Below are 14,270 nucleotides of genomic sequence, written 5' to 3' on the forward strand. Positions count from 1 at the left end.
TGATCTTCCTCGACACCTTCCTCCTGAGTCTGATGTGTTTGAGGACACAGCCAATAGTGGACAGAGACACTGTTGATTCCATCAAAGCTGACGGTGTCTTCAATCACAGGGCAGCGTCTCCGCCCTCTGACTATATTCTTTATCAATGGAAACTTGACATGTTTCTGAGAGTGGTGGGGTGCGTGTGTTGGGGGGCGGGGGCAGCATTATAAAACAGAGAGGAAAGTGAACTGAATGTATTCACTTGCTCTTCAGCAGCAGAGACTCAACACATCCTCCACCTGGAAAAGACAAACATGACTGGTAAGGTTTTTTTTTTACTATTCAAAGTTATTTGTAGGATTATGATTTGTTTAATCTACAGTGACTTCATTTAGAAAAATATAATTTTCTATTCTAAAGTTGAGCTACTCATTAAGCAGAAGATTAGCACTTGAGAGTTGGTACCATGTTAGATGTGATGTTAGAATGAGCAGCACATGGGCTCCTCTATGGAGCTATTGTTGTTACTTTATTAGCTCAGGGCAAAAGAGAGGTTACACACAAATCTTTTTTACAGATCGCCGTGAGCATTTGCGGATCTGCCTCAGCAGATGTTGCAGAAATGACGTGTAAAAAGACAACCAATCAGAGCTCCTGCCTGACTTGGAACTGATGACAGACATTTACAGATCTATTATAGATCTGTTCACACCTTCACAGATTTCACTGTCTGTTAACAACAATGGTCAATAATGAGTTTTAATATTCTCCCACAGATCTCAGGATTGTTCTCGTTGGGAAAACTGGCGTTGGAAAGAGCGCAGCAGGAAACACCATCTTAGGAAGACGAATCTTTGAATCAACATTGTTGTGTCAGAAGGAAACAGGAGCTGTTGATGGTCAAACAGTGACTGTTGTTGATACTCCAGGTCTGTTTGACACAAGTAAAGGAATGAACGAAGTCAAGAAAGAGATCGCTAGATCCGTCTCGTTTGCTGCTCCTGGTCCTCATGTGTTCCTCATCGTGATGCAACCAGGCAGATTCACTGAAGAAGTAAAAGAAACAGTGACGATCCTTCAGGAGATGTTTGGAGAAGAAGCAAGAAAGTACAGCATGGTCCTGTTCACCCATGGAGACGATCTAGAAGCAGAAGATGTTACCATAGAGACAATGATTTATGGGATTCAACCTCTCAGTGACCTCATCACTCAGTATGATGGAGGATACCACGTGTTCAACAACAGAGACAAGAAGAATCATGACCAAGTCACTGAGCTGCTGATGAAGATCAACAGGCTGGTTCAGAGAAATGGAGGAAGCTGCTACACCAATGAGATGTTCCAAGAAGCTGAGAGAGCCATCAGAGAAGAACAGGAACGTCTACTGAGAGAAAATCTAGCTATGGATCCCAAAGAATCAAGAAGAGCAGCTCTCAGAAGTGTGGGAGGTCTAGGAAGAGCTGTATCTGAGGTGTTGTGGTATTTTTTAAGAAAAATGACATAAAAGGTTGAAAACAACAAGACCAATGAAAAGAAAGTTATGCCGCTCTTATGTTGTTTCACTCCACCGTGGCATTATCGTTGCTGACTGCCATTATCTGCCTACAAACATTGCAACATGCTCTTTAGCACCACTTAATGGATGAGAGTGTACAAGTCAAAGTGGAGAGTCATGAGACAAGAGTGAACTATGTATGACCCCTTGTAACACCTGTTGTTTTTCTGAAAGTTGTTATGCTCGTGCATATCCATTGAATAGCCACCAGGCAGGGATTGAAGAAGGGCTCGCAAAATCGTATGAAAGTCTATGGCAGCCTCTTGGAAGACAATGACAGAAGGGCTTGATAAAGAAGGATACAGGGCTGAAATCAAGGCTGCAGAGATAAGGTCACGGGATGGGAAAGTACAGGCTCACCAGCATATAAGCCACATACGGATGATATGAAATCAGTCGCTCGGGCGCTTTATCGCTCTCTTGGCAGTGCATGAAGTTCTGAACTTTATTTTTCTTATCTTTTGCCTATGTATGCGACTCGGGTTGTTTTTCTTTTGCTTTGTTCTGAAGTGAATTAAAAACAACTCTACTTGAAGATCCATCTTTTCCAGCGTCGTGTTTTGAATTTATTTTACTTAAATGGAGAAGAGAATTTAAAGGCCCAAATAGGACGATATATACGTTCCATATATGTTATACATTGGCAAGCCTGTGTCATTCTGTGATATTTAATATTGATGATTGATTAGCTGCAGCCCATAAAGAGGGAATCATTATTTCCATCTCTGTGTGATCTTAATGTGCAGTTCATTACTGTAGTTTCCTTTTAACTTTGACTTCTAACAATTACAAAATAAAATCATTAAGATCAGACCATTGTTTATCCACATTCTGGTTCACAACAGTTCAGATTAAAAATGACACAAATATTTGTGATGATGATTTTTGTGTCACTCTGATGTGTTGACAGCACTGAGTCCTGGAGCTCGGTCCATTTCAGAGAGCGAGATTAGTGGAAACTCTGAGTATGTTGAGCCTGAGATGAGGGAAACTCAGAGTTTTCCATTTCAGAGAGCAGGATTAGCGTAATGCTGAGTCAGTCGCTACGGCAACATGTGCTGTGAAGCAAACCTGCCATGTCATTCAGACATTCCACCAGTCCGACATCCCACCATTTAGACATCCTATTTCCTACCATATTTCTCATCTCGAGCGACAGAGCGAAAAATTGCTCCGTCGCTCGGAGCCCCAGCGATTTTTCGCCTGAGCAATTAAATGCTCAATCGCTCGTATGCATTGACTTAATATGTAAACTCGTCGCCAGCGAGAAAAACATTAAATATTGGTTGAGTTTGGCGGCGCCAGTGGCCAAAGCGGTAGTGTTTTGCCTGAAGGAAGACTCCATCTCTCATGAGCACCAGCACATAGCGGTGTAAAAATTCTGATCTCCCAGTGCATGGAAATTAACAGAAGACGTCCAAACTAAATTTCTGTTTCCGGTGGATCATTTCACAGTAAACACACATGCACAATCCGACGGGAACATACCGCATTGCCTGCTCCCTCCTTGTCGTGACTCGCAAAACTGAAAGTGAAACTTAAGTGAGAGCCGGGTTCCCACCATGCTCCTCAAAGCTGCTTAGTGCCAGTGAAGGCGATACAGACCCCCTCAGGCCATGACAGAGGTGTCATTCAACCTGTTGTAAGTCGATGTATCATTACAAAAGTTATGAAAATATTTCATGAAGGTTGAAAAGTTACTTAGTGTTGGTTTAAGCCCAACCAGTGCAAAATCTTTTTGAGGAAAAAATACGCTATTAAAGGAATTGTCGAAAAGCCAGCATGTTTAAAAAAAAAATAATAATAATGTCATTCCGACCATAGGAGGCAGGAATTGTGGGAATAATGGGACGTTTGATGTCTATGTCAGACTGGTAGGATGTCGGAATGGCGGTTGCCCCCCTGTGGGGACACAGGGCCTAATTTTCAGTGAAAAAAAAAAGTTAGAAATGTGGCAACTAGAGCATGACACAGGAGTGGATTTTAACTCCTGTCCCATCCCACTCCCAGAGAAAAGATCCCATCCCATCCCAATCCCGGGCCGGGGTAAAAAAAAAACCCCATCCCGTCCCACTCCTGTAGAATGACTCCCGCTCCCACTCAAAATTACTCCCTCTCCCACTCCTGTCCCACGCCGTTTTTTTAAATTTTTATAACGTCTTCATGCAGAGGCCATTTTTGGCAATTTCCGCCTGTTTTTGTATCACTGCAATTAAAGCTTTATAACTACAGAAGTACTAATCCCACAACTATGGTTTATGGCTTAAATGAAAGACAACCTTTGTCCCTTTACATCTATAACTATAAAATATTGAGTCATTCCATAAAAAATTGAGCTTCTGAAAAAACAATTTTTTTGGAAAAAAAAAAAAAAAACGAGTTTGAAATTTTTGTTGAAAAGGTGATATTTCAAAATCTTAATTATAAAACAGGTTGAATTTTACATATATGGTTCACACACTCCCTGTCCACATGTGTACCAAATTTTAGGTTGATATGTAAAACTACTGAGGCACTATAGCGTTTTTCCAAACAGTGTCCCTTGGCGATCTCCACTGTGCCAAACCTGTCCAAAATTGTCCAATTTGGCTAAAATGCACACTGCAAGATTTAAGTGAGAATTTTTTTTTTCCAACAGATAACCTATTGGGGCCAATCACAAACTTGATGGCTTTTAGGAACATCAGTTACATAAGTAAAATTCCATTTGAAATTTTAATTTAGGGGGATGAATATTTGGTGTCCAAAACCCATCCAAACATGAATTTGACCTTTTTTCGCCTGTATTATATTATGCTTCTATACTCTGTATTTCAACACTGGCAAACACACTGTACAGCAACTAAGGTGTAAATTGTATTGTTAAATAGAATTTACTGAAATTGCTCCTCCAGGAGGGCCTTCTTCACTTCATCATCAGGGATGTCCTCAATTGTAGCCTCAACTTCCTTAGCTTCTCCAATTTTCCCCCGTTAAATAGGTTTTCCCAGAGTTTTTCTTCAGTGGATGTGAGGGCAGAGGATGTTGTTATGATGCCATGTAAAGCCCTTTGGGACAAATTGTTGTAAAAATGGGATATACAAATAAAATTGCCTTGCCTCGATATTAATCAGCTGCTTAAGACCAACACATAAAACCACCATTTTGAATTGGGTTCCACTAGCATTCAATCTATGAATGCAGATGAGACCGGCTCTATGCAGGGGCAACACCAATGTTCTACCCCCTCAAATCAAAATTTCAGAAGTTGAGAAAGTCGTGCAAATCATAGTGAAGAGAATATGGACAGAACCAGGGGCCAAAGGCACAGACACCCCCACATTTAAAATCCCTGCTCCACCCGGCTGTCAACAACTAAAACATTCCTGTCTGATGTTTCCACATGTTGAACAATCTTGTTCTGGAGAGGCGCTACACCCTCTGATGAGGGTTTTGATCCGGGGTCCTGGATGCTCCCCTTGGACAAGGTGTTTGATGAATCTTTATCTGCCTGCTCCAGTTCAGCATGGAGCTGGTATTCAGTCTATAGGCTGTGTCCATTTCTTTATTCTAATGATGACAGTTTCAGTTTCCCAGATAGCCAATTCATTGTTTTGGTAAAAGCTGCTCTAAAGTGCTCTCTGCAATCAGTCTCCTTTGACAATCAGGACCTATTGAGAAGAGACCCGGACACCATTCTGTACTTTAGTACTTATGAATGAAATCTAATGCAGAAATGTATAATTTAAGGCTTGAAAAGACTTAAAGACTGTCTTAACTCACTCACTTTCCCCAATCCAGTCCATTGGCTCCCTCTATAGTCTACTATAAGGAGTTTGACACTTTTTGGCGCTGTCTGTGTTGTGAGAATAGTGTCCATCATCAAACGTAGTGTAAAACAAACGGCTAAATAGGCTACCAACATGTAGGTTGTGTTCATGCTGAAAGACAGAAAAATAGTGCTTAGAAAAGGACCAGAGGTGTTTTTCATTTATCCAATGAATCCAATATTTTATTAGCCGAGAGGAATTGTTCAACATTTTGAGAAATTTAGATTGGTCACATTTAGGCCTACCCAGTTTCGTAAGGAGACGCTAACTGCTCCTCATGCTAAGCTAAGCTAATGTGGCTCCATATTTACCACACAGATTCAAGAGTTGTTAGGCTACTGATCTTTTCATCTAACTCGCAAAATGTTCATATGGTGAGCAATGTAGTATTTGGTATCCATCATTAAAAGACCATCTACTGAACTGTATTGTTTCTTGCCACTGAAGAGTAATTAAGTGTCAGACAATAATGCAACACACATGCTCTACTGTTTCTGTTTTGATTCTGTTTTTCATGCAAAAACTATTTTTCCTACAGTGAAACACCTGCACTGTCCTGTCCAGAGACCACCTGCGCTCACATGACGCTGGACTCCTGCATGGTTCACAGAGCAAAATCACCAAGTCATTACCCCAGTTATGTTTAACCGTTCTACCGTGATAATTAACTTAGCCAACATAATTGTTCAAATGAATGCTCATGTTGAAAATTATGTCAAGGAGTTCAGAGGGTTTAGACTCGAGGACTTCAACTACAGCTAACTGGTATTAAAAATGTCGCCAAACATTGTGACTGAGTATCACAGAAGAAGGAGTATAGTAGTAGAAATTCAGTATAGTAAAGGAAGAAATTCATACATTTTAAAAGCCAGTTTTCAACAAATAGAAAAAACAAAATTACTGTCATTTACCCTGCATGTGTATGGGTATTTGAACAAGCCAACACACTCACATCCACACCTACAGTCATCAGCCTAGCATATTTGGACTGTGGGAAAACCCCTGCTGGGAAAACATGCAAATGCCACCATAAGGGCCCCAGATTCGGGAATCAAACCCACGATCTCTGGGCAGAAAAGCAACAGCTGTGCTAACCGCTGTTCCAGCATGCCACCAAGAGTACAGATAGGAAACATAACTGTGTGTTAATGGAGAATGTCAGCAGCAAGAAAAAGTATGACGTCTGAGCAGTCTGACAGATGAGGAGGCAGCACGGTCTCTGTTTTGGCTCACGGGAATAACTGAGGCACAGGAGACATTGAGTCAGCAAGAGATAGCCTACTACGGTACCTCAACTAAACACTGGTGGTCTGCACTAGTCGTTCTGAGCAATGAAGAGTGAGCTAGATTGGTGTCAGGTGGAAGAGGAATGCCAGGAAGCACTCAAACACATACAGGGAGAAAAAGAGTCATAGTTGGATACAAAGGAATAAGTAAAACACAGGGAACACAACACTAAAGTAACTTACAGCCTGAGCGGTGACACCTGGATCTTCTGCCAGTGGTCCATGAAGTTTCTCCAGATTTGCTCAAAATACGTAAGTGAAGTGTGTGATACATTTGATGGTAAAACATCAGATAGTTGTCGAGACATTTCCCCTCAAATACACAAATGTTGACCTCACGGTGGTGCAACTAGAAAAAGTGAGTCACAGAGGTCACTGTAGTCAGCAGGAGTGTCAGTTCACCAGTTGTAGAGTAACTAAACACCTTTAGTGTGGCAAAGCAATAAAGGGATAGTTCGACATTTTGGCAAATTGGCCCATTGCCATAATCCCTATAGTCATAGCAGTAGGTTCGTTACCTTTATTTGTCGGTGCAAGCTATTTTTAGGACGACGGAGCAGAGCCGCGAGCTGCTCAGAGCTACGCTACAGAGGCTAACAGGATTTCTTGGTTTCCCTCATCAAACTCATCAAATACACAATCCAACAACTCCAAAACACTCTGGTGGACAAGTTGTGACCTGCACATTCACCACACTATGAGATAATAACGGAACGTTACGAGACAGAGTTGTTTTAAAGGTAAATTCGTGCAAAACCGCTGATGCGCGTTGCCTTCAGGGACAGTTTTTCAGCAAGCAGTGTCTGTATTTGCATCGAGAACAACTCATGTCTTGTAACATTCCGTTATTATCTATTATCTAGTTGTTGGATTGTGTATTTGATGACTTTGATGAGGCAAACCAAGAAATCCCATATGAGCCTCCGTAGCGTAGCTCTGAGCAGCTCGCGGCTGCGCTCAGCTGTTCTAAAAATAGCTTGCACCAACAATTAAAGGTAACAAACCTAAAACTATTGGGATTATGGCGATGGGCCAATTTGCCAAATGTTGAACTATCCCTTTAAGAGAGTCTATGTGCAAAAATACATCTACAGTCATCCCAGTCTGAGGTTGAGACATCACAGGTCTACATTTAAATGGATATCACTGACATGTTCAGTAACAGGAAACATGAACAGGTCAGTATCAGACTTGTGTGTCCTGTCCTGGTGCCACTCGGCGGTCTTCACTATCCACTGAGAGAGCAGCCTGCTCCTGTTTTCAGCTGCAGTCACATTCATCTGTTGCTCTCTGGTAAAGGCCTCAGAGGAGATGTTTGGGGTTAGATTGGACTACTGAACACTGCTGAGTGTCATATCCGTGCTAATTCAAGCACCACTGCATCAACTTTCAGTTAAACCGTATTGCCCTCCGCGTTTATTGGAAGTACCTGGGGTGTAAAAGAAAATTATTTATACAATAAAGTGAAAATCTCTGGGACAGAAAACCCCAGAAACATAGTGTGTGAGTTAACTCCAGACCGGAGTTGCTGGCTGTCAGCTGAACGTCGGCTCTGGGAGAGAGTCGACTGTGAGATTCTGATTTTTTTTTTTTTTTTTTTTTTTACCCAGAGACTTAGAGATGTACTTTTTTAATGGTGATATTTATTAGAATTCCCATTTTTAATGATGTATTTATTCATTTTCTTACATGCAACTAGCACACTTTGCACACAGCTGCCAACTCTCTTTCTTTCCTGGTTTCTCTGTTATGTGTGTGTTTGTGCTGTTACTGTATGCTGTTATGTGTCTGTGCTATGAGCATGGTGTGCGAGCCACCAAATGGAATTGCCCTTTAAGGGATTAATAAAGTAGTCTTGAATCTTGAATCTTGAGATTCTGATTTAGCATTTCTTAAAGGCACGATTTGAGCTCTGGGTTTTCCCCTGGCAACATTATGTTGGCAGCACCAGCCCACAATGCAGAAATGATCATCAAGAATGCCACTGAAGTAAAAGTCACCACAGATCATTGGAGGTCTGCAGCTCTTAAAGATGTCTGTTGTCAGTGGATGTAATGTGAGCATTAAACAGGTGGGTTTTTGTATTCAGACTGTTGTTATTTCTGCAGTTTCTTCCTATGCGACTTCTTTAGCGTTCAGGGCAGACTTTGAAATTCCATTTCCTTTGCTGGTCTGTCCTTCCTTTTGTCTCTCTTGCTGTTTACTACTGTGACTCCTCAGGACAAAGATGAAGCAGCCAAGCTTAAATCCAGATAACTATCAAGGGAGCAGTATTTGGCAAACAAAATAAGAGACATCATTCTGGCTGTCACCTCTTTCTCCAGGGACAAGCAAAGACAACACACCTGGTAGGAAGTGCAAAATTTCTCTAATCCATTTAAGGCTAATTGCTTATTACTCTTCCAACCATGTCTTCACAACATCGCTTGGAAGCAGCCAAACAGCCAATAAAGCCAGATTACCATGATTATTAGAATCACCATTACAATGATAATGTTTAATCACAATAATGATACCTGGAAGAAGAAGAAGAAAAAGAAGAAGAAGAAGAAGAAGAGAGTAAAAAAAAAAAAAGTGGTCAGGGACACAACTAAAACCTAGTTACTGAGACAAAGATGCTTTTGTCAGTAGTGAGCAGTTAACCTTAAACCATGGTTTACGTTTTCCTAAATGTCATATTAAAGCAGAAGTAAGTGATATATTTGTGTTAATATAAGTCTTAAATAGTTATATCTTCCGACAGCAATCACTTACATAGAGTGTTTGGACTGAAACACGGGTCTCTCAGTCCCTTTGCTCTGCTCTGAGCCGAAGAGAAAACATTTATCGTATCCTACAGTTTTTATCCAATGAGGAGAGAGAACGGCATGCAGGGCTGTGTGTGCAGCCGTGTGCAGCCAAGGAACGCCGTGAATGTGGTGACGTAGGGACGAGGACTGTTATGGTGCGTTCAAGGAAACTCGTATTTTTCCGACCGTGAAGTGGTACCAGTTCGATCTGGTACGAGTTCACCGGTCGGAAGTTACGAGTGGCCGTTATAGTGACTTTCACCGGTAAAACAGGTCGGAAAAACACGAGTGGGCTGCCTGAAATGCTACAAAGTCGTAAGTTGTGACTTGAAGCTGTAATTTACGATTTCAAAAGCCTGCCTGGAACGCAGCATTAGCGAAAACGACCGGACCACTTACTTCTGCTTTAATCAATTTTATTATAATTTCCTCTCTGCTGTAAATTACATTAAAGCCCCAGTGTGTAACTTATTTGGCTTTTCATTAGCAAAAATCAAATATTGCTTTCATAAATACGTATTTCATTGAGGTTGAATCACACCCGCATACAAATTAAAGCTTTCTCGTACCTTAGAATGAGTTGTTACAAGTCGTTACAAATACATAAGTGGGCGACGCACCGAACTGAGGCTGCCCTGTTGCATCGCCATTTTTTATGTTCAGTGGCAGCGTGACCGTAGGTAACCACGGAAACTCAAAAGTTTTCCAGTTAGCGCCTGCTAAAACTGTCACCACTGTGTAGTGTGAGGAAGGACTGAAGCACTGATGTTGCATTCAGGTGCAGTCAGGCAGACGGCCGTCGGCAAACCAACCGGATGTCATTTTACTCGACGAGAGAAAGACGGTAAAACGTTGGTCAGGTAAACTATACAACATCACCATGACAACATATTGTCACGCCTGTATTGTTTTGCCTCATGCTGGCGGACCACTTGTTTACATAGACACTTGTTTATCCTGTTACATGCAGTGTCTGTTGTCTGTCTGACGTCTGCCCGATTTCACGTGAATGCAACATCAAGAATACGTTCCGATATGCAACCGCACCGCTAGATGGGGGTAATTCCTACACATTATACCTTTAAATTCAATTTTATTAAATTCAAAAGAAATGTAATTAAATTACCATCCATCCATCCATCCATCCATTGTCCGCCGCATTATCCAAGTCCGGGTCGCGGGGGCAGCAGTCGGAGCAGGGATCCCCAGACTTCCCTCTCCCCGGACACTTCCTCCAGCTCTTCCGGGGGCACCCCAAGGCGTTCCCAGGCCAGCCGAGTGACGTAGTCACTCCAGCGTGTCCTGGGTCTTCCTCGGGGCCTCCTCCCGGTGGGACATGCCCGGAACACCTCACGAGGGAGGCGTCCAGGGGGCATCCTATACAGGTGCCCGAGCCACCTCAGCTGGCTCCTCTCGATGTGGAGGAGCAGCGGCTCTACTCCGAGCTCCTCCCGGGTGACAGAGCTCCTCACCCTATCTCTAAGGGAGCGCCCCGCCACCCTGCGGAGGAAACTCATTTCGGCCGCTTGTATCCGGGATCCAGTTCTTTCGGTCATGACCCAGAGTTCATGACCATAGGTGAGGGTGGGAACGTAGATCGACCGGTAAATCGAGAGCTTTGCCTTTCGGCTCAGCTCCTTCTTCACCACGACGGACCGATACAATGACCGCATTACTGCGGCCGCCGCACCGATCCGCCTGTGGATCTCGCGCTCCGTTCTCCCCTCACTCGTGAACAAGACCCCAAGATACTTAAACTCCTCCACCTGAGGCAGGAACTCTCCCCCGACCTGGAGGGTGCAAGCCACCTTTTTCCGGTCGAGAACCATGGCCTCGGACTTAGAGGTGCTGATTCTCATCCCAGCTGCTTCACACTGGGCTGCAAACCGCCCCAGTGCATGCTGAAGGTCCTGGCTCGAGGGAGCCAACAAGACCACATCATCTGCAAAAAGCAGAGATGAAATCAAGTGGCTCCCGAACCGTACCCCCTCCGGCACTTGGCTGCGCCTAGAAATTCTGTCCATAAAAATAATGAACAGAACCGGTGACAAAGGGCAGCCCTGCCGGAGTCCAACACGCACCGGGAACAGGTCTGACTTACTGCCGGCAATGCGAACCAAGCTCCTGCTCCGGTCATACAGGGACCGTACAGCCCTCAGCAGAGGGCCTCCGACCCCATACTCTCGGAGCACCTCCCACAGGATGCCACGTGGGACACGGTCGAAAGCCTTCTCCAAGTCCACAAAACACATGTGGACTGGTTGGGCAAACTCCCATGCGCCCTCGAGCACCCTGCGGAGGGTGTAGAGCTGGTCCAGCGTTCCACGGCCAGGGCGAAAACCGCATTGTTCCTCCTGAATCCGAGGTTCGACTATCGGCCGAATTCTCCTCTCCAGCACCCTGGAATAGACTTTCCCCGGGAGGCTGAGGAGTGTGATCCCCCGGTAGTTGGAACACACCCTCCGGTCCCCCTTTTTGAAGAGAGGGACCACCAACCCGGTCTGCCAGTCCAGAGGCACTGTCCCCGACTGCCACGCGATGCTGCAGAGGCGTGTCAGCCACGACAGCCCCGCAACATCCAGAGACTTGAGGTACTCAGGGCGGATCTCATCCACCCCCGGTGCCTTGCCACTGAGGAGCTTCCGGACTACCTCAGTGACTTCAGCTTGGGTGATGAATGAATCAACCTCTGAATCCTCAGCCTCTGCTTCCTCGACGGAAGGCGTGTCAGTGGGATTGAGGAGATCCTCGAAGTATTCCTTCCACCGCCCGACGATATCCCCAGTCGAGGTCAACAGCTCCCCTCCTCCGCTGTAAACAGTGTTGGCGGAGCACTGCTTCCCCCTCCTGAGGCGCCGGATGGTTTGCCAGAATTTCCTTGAGGCCGACCGGTAGTCCTCCTCCATGGCCTCCCCGAACTTTTCCCAGACCCGAGTTTTTGCTTCCGCGACCGCCCGGGCTGCCGTCCGCTTGGCCTGCCGGTACCCGTCAGCTGCCTCGGGGGTCCCCCGAGCAAGCCAGGCTCGGTAGGACTCCTTCTTCAGCTTGACGGCATCCCTTACTTCCGGTGTCCACCACCGGGTTCGGGGATTGCCGCCGCGACAGGCGCCGGAGACCTTACGGCCGCAGCTCCGGACGGCCGCGTCAACAATGGAAGTGGAGAACATGGTCCATTCGAACTCAATGTCTCCGGCCTCCCTCGGAATCCAGTAAAAGCTCTCCCGGAGGTGGGAGTTGAAGACCTCCCTGACAGGGGATTCTGCCAGACGTTCCCAGCAGACCCTCACGATACGCTTGGGTCTTCCAGGTCTGACCAGCTTCCTCCCCTGCCCGCGGATCCAACTCACCACCAGGTGGTGATCAGTTGACAGCTCAGCCCCTCTCTTCACCCGAGTGTCCAAGACATATGGCCGGAAGTCAGATGACACGACTACAAAGTCGATCATTGACCTCCGTCCTAGGGTGTCCTGGTGCCACGTGCACTGATGGACACCCTTATGCTCGAACATGGTGTTCGTTATGGACAGACTGTGGCTAGCACAGAAGTCCAATAACAAAACACCGCTCGGGTTCAGATCGGGGAGGCCGTTCCTCCCAATCACACCTCTCCAGGTAACACTGTCGCTGCCCACGTGAGCGTTGAAGTCCCCCAACAGAACGATGGAGTCCCCAGTTGGGGCACTTTCCAGCACCCCTCCCAGGGCCTCCAGGAAGGCCGGGTACTCTGCACTTCTGCACCCATAGGCCGAAACGACAGTGAGAGACCTATCCCCGACCCGAAGGCGCAGAGAAGCGACCCTCTCGTTAAGTGGGGAGAACTCCAACACATGGCGGCTGAGCTGGGGAGCTATGAGCAAGCCCACACCAGCTCGCCGCCTCTCACCATGGGCAACTGCAGAGTGGAAGAGAGTCCAACCTCTCTCAAGGAGTTGGGTTCCCGAGCCCAGGCTGTGCGTGGAGGTGAGCCCGACTATCTCTAGTCGATACCTCTCAGCCTCCCGCACGAGCTCAGGCTCTTTCCCCCCCAGCGAGGTGACATTCCATGTCCCTAAAGCCAGAGTCGTCGTCCGGGGATTGGGTCGTCGGGGCCCCCGCCCACGGCTGCCACCCAAAACACACGGCACCTGCCCCTTATGAACCCTCCCGCGGGTGGTGGGCCTACGGGAGGGCGGGCCCATGTCGCTCGTTCGGGCTGCGCCCGGCCGGGTCCCGTGGGCCAAGACCCGGCCACCAGACGCTCGCCTGCGAGCCCCGACCCCAGGCCTGGCTCCAGGGTGGGGCCCCGGTAACGCCAGTCCGGGCGACGTACACTTCCTTGCTGTTTTCTTCTTCATAAGGGGCTTTGAACCGCTCTTTGTCTGACCCGTCACCTAGGACCTGTTTGCCTTGGGAGACCCTACCAGGGGCATTAAGCCCCGGACAACATAGCTCCTAGGATCATTCGGGTGCTCAAACCCCTCCACCACGGTAAGGTGGCGGTTCAAGGAGGGGTAATTAATTAAATTACATTCCATTTAATTAAACTACATACAATTTAATTCAACTTTTATTATTTGAATTTTATTATAGCCCTAGATTTATCCATGTTTGTTATTATTGGGAGTAGCCTAGTGTATGTCGACACATTCCGCTATGGCTGGCTGTAGTTTCATGTCGTCTCCCATCCTCCTGCCCTCCACCTCTGCATATGTGCCACCGTATAAATAAAACAATAAAATAAGACAGAATGGCACCGCAATAATAAAAGGAAAAAAGGAAATATTTGCATGGCCACCATGTAAATGAATAGGGGCTGTAGAAATTGAAAGGAACACCCAGGTCCAGAATTGGGAGCGACAAGAGGTTACAT

The 14,270-nt window shown here is 45.9% G+C and overlaps 2 protein-coding genes across 3 annotated transcripts in view; both read left to right on the top strand.

The window, feature by feature from the left end:
• LOC310990612 (histone acetyltransferase KAT7-like) overlaps positions 1-14,270 on the top strand; it is a 384,780-nt gene that overhangs the window by 41,791 nt on the left and 328,719 nt on the right. The gene's annotated exons all lie outside the window — the stretch shown is intronic.
• On the top strand, positions 297-2,566 carry LOC310990392 (GTPase IMAP family member 4-like; the record flags this gene model as incomplete). The annotated part of the gene is made up of 3 exons (XM_083977737.1): positions 297-303; positions 759-1,421; positions 2,448-2,566. 3 exons carry the CDS (start codon positions 297-299, stop codon positions 2,564-2,566), a joined length of 789 nt encoding a protein of 262 aa, XP_083833863.1.

Source organism: Trachurus trachurus (genome assembly GCF_905171665.1).
Source record: "Trachurus trachurus genome assembly, chromosome: 8".
NCBI classification, from domain to species: Eukaryota; Metazoa; Chordata; class Actinopteri; order Carangiformes; family Carangidae; genus Trachurus; species Trachurus trachurus.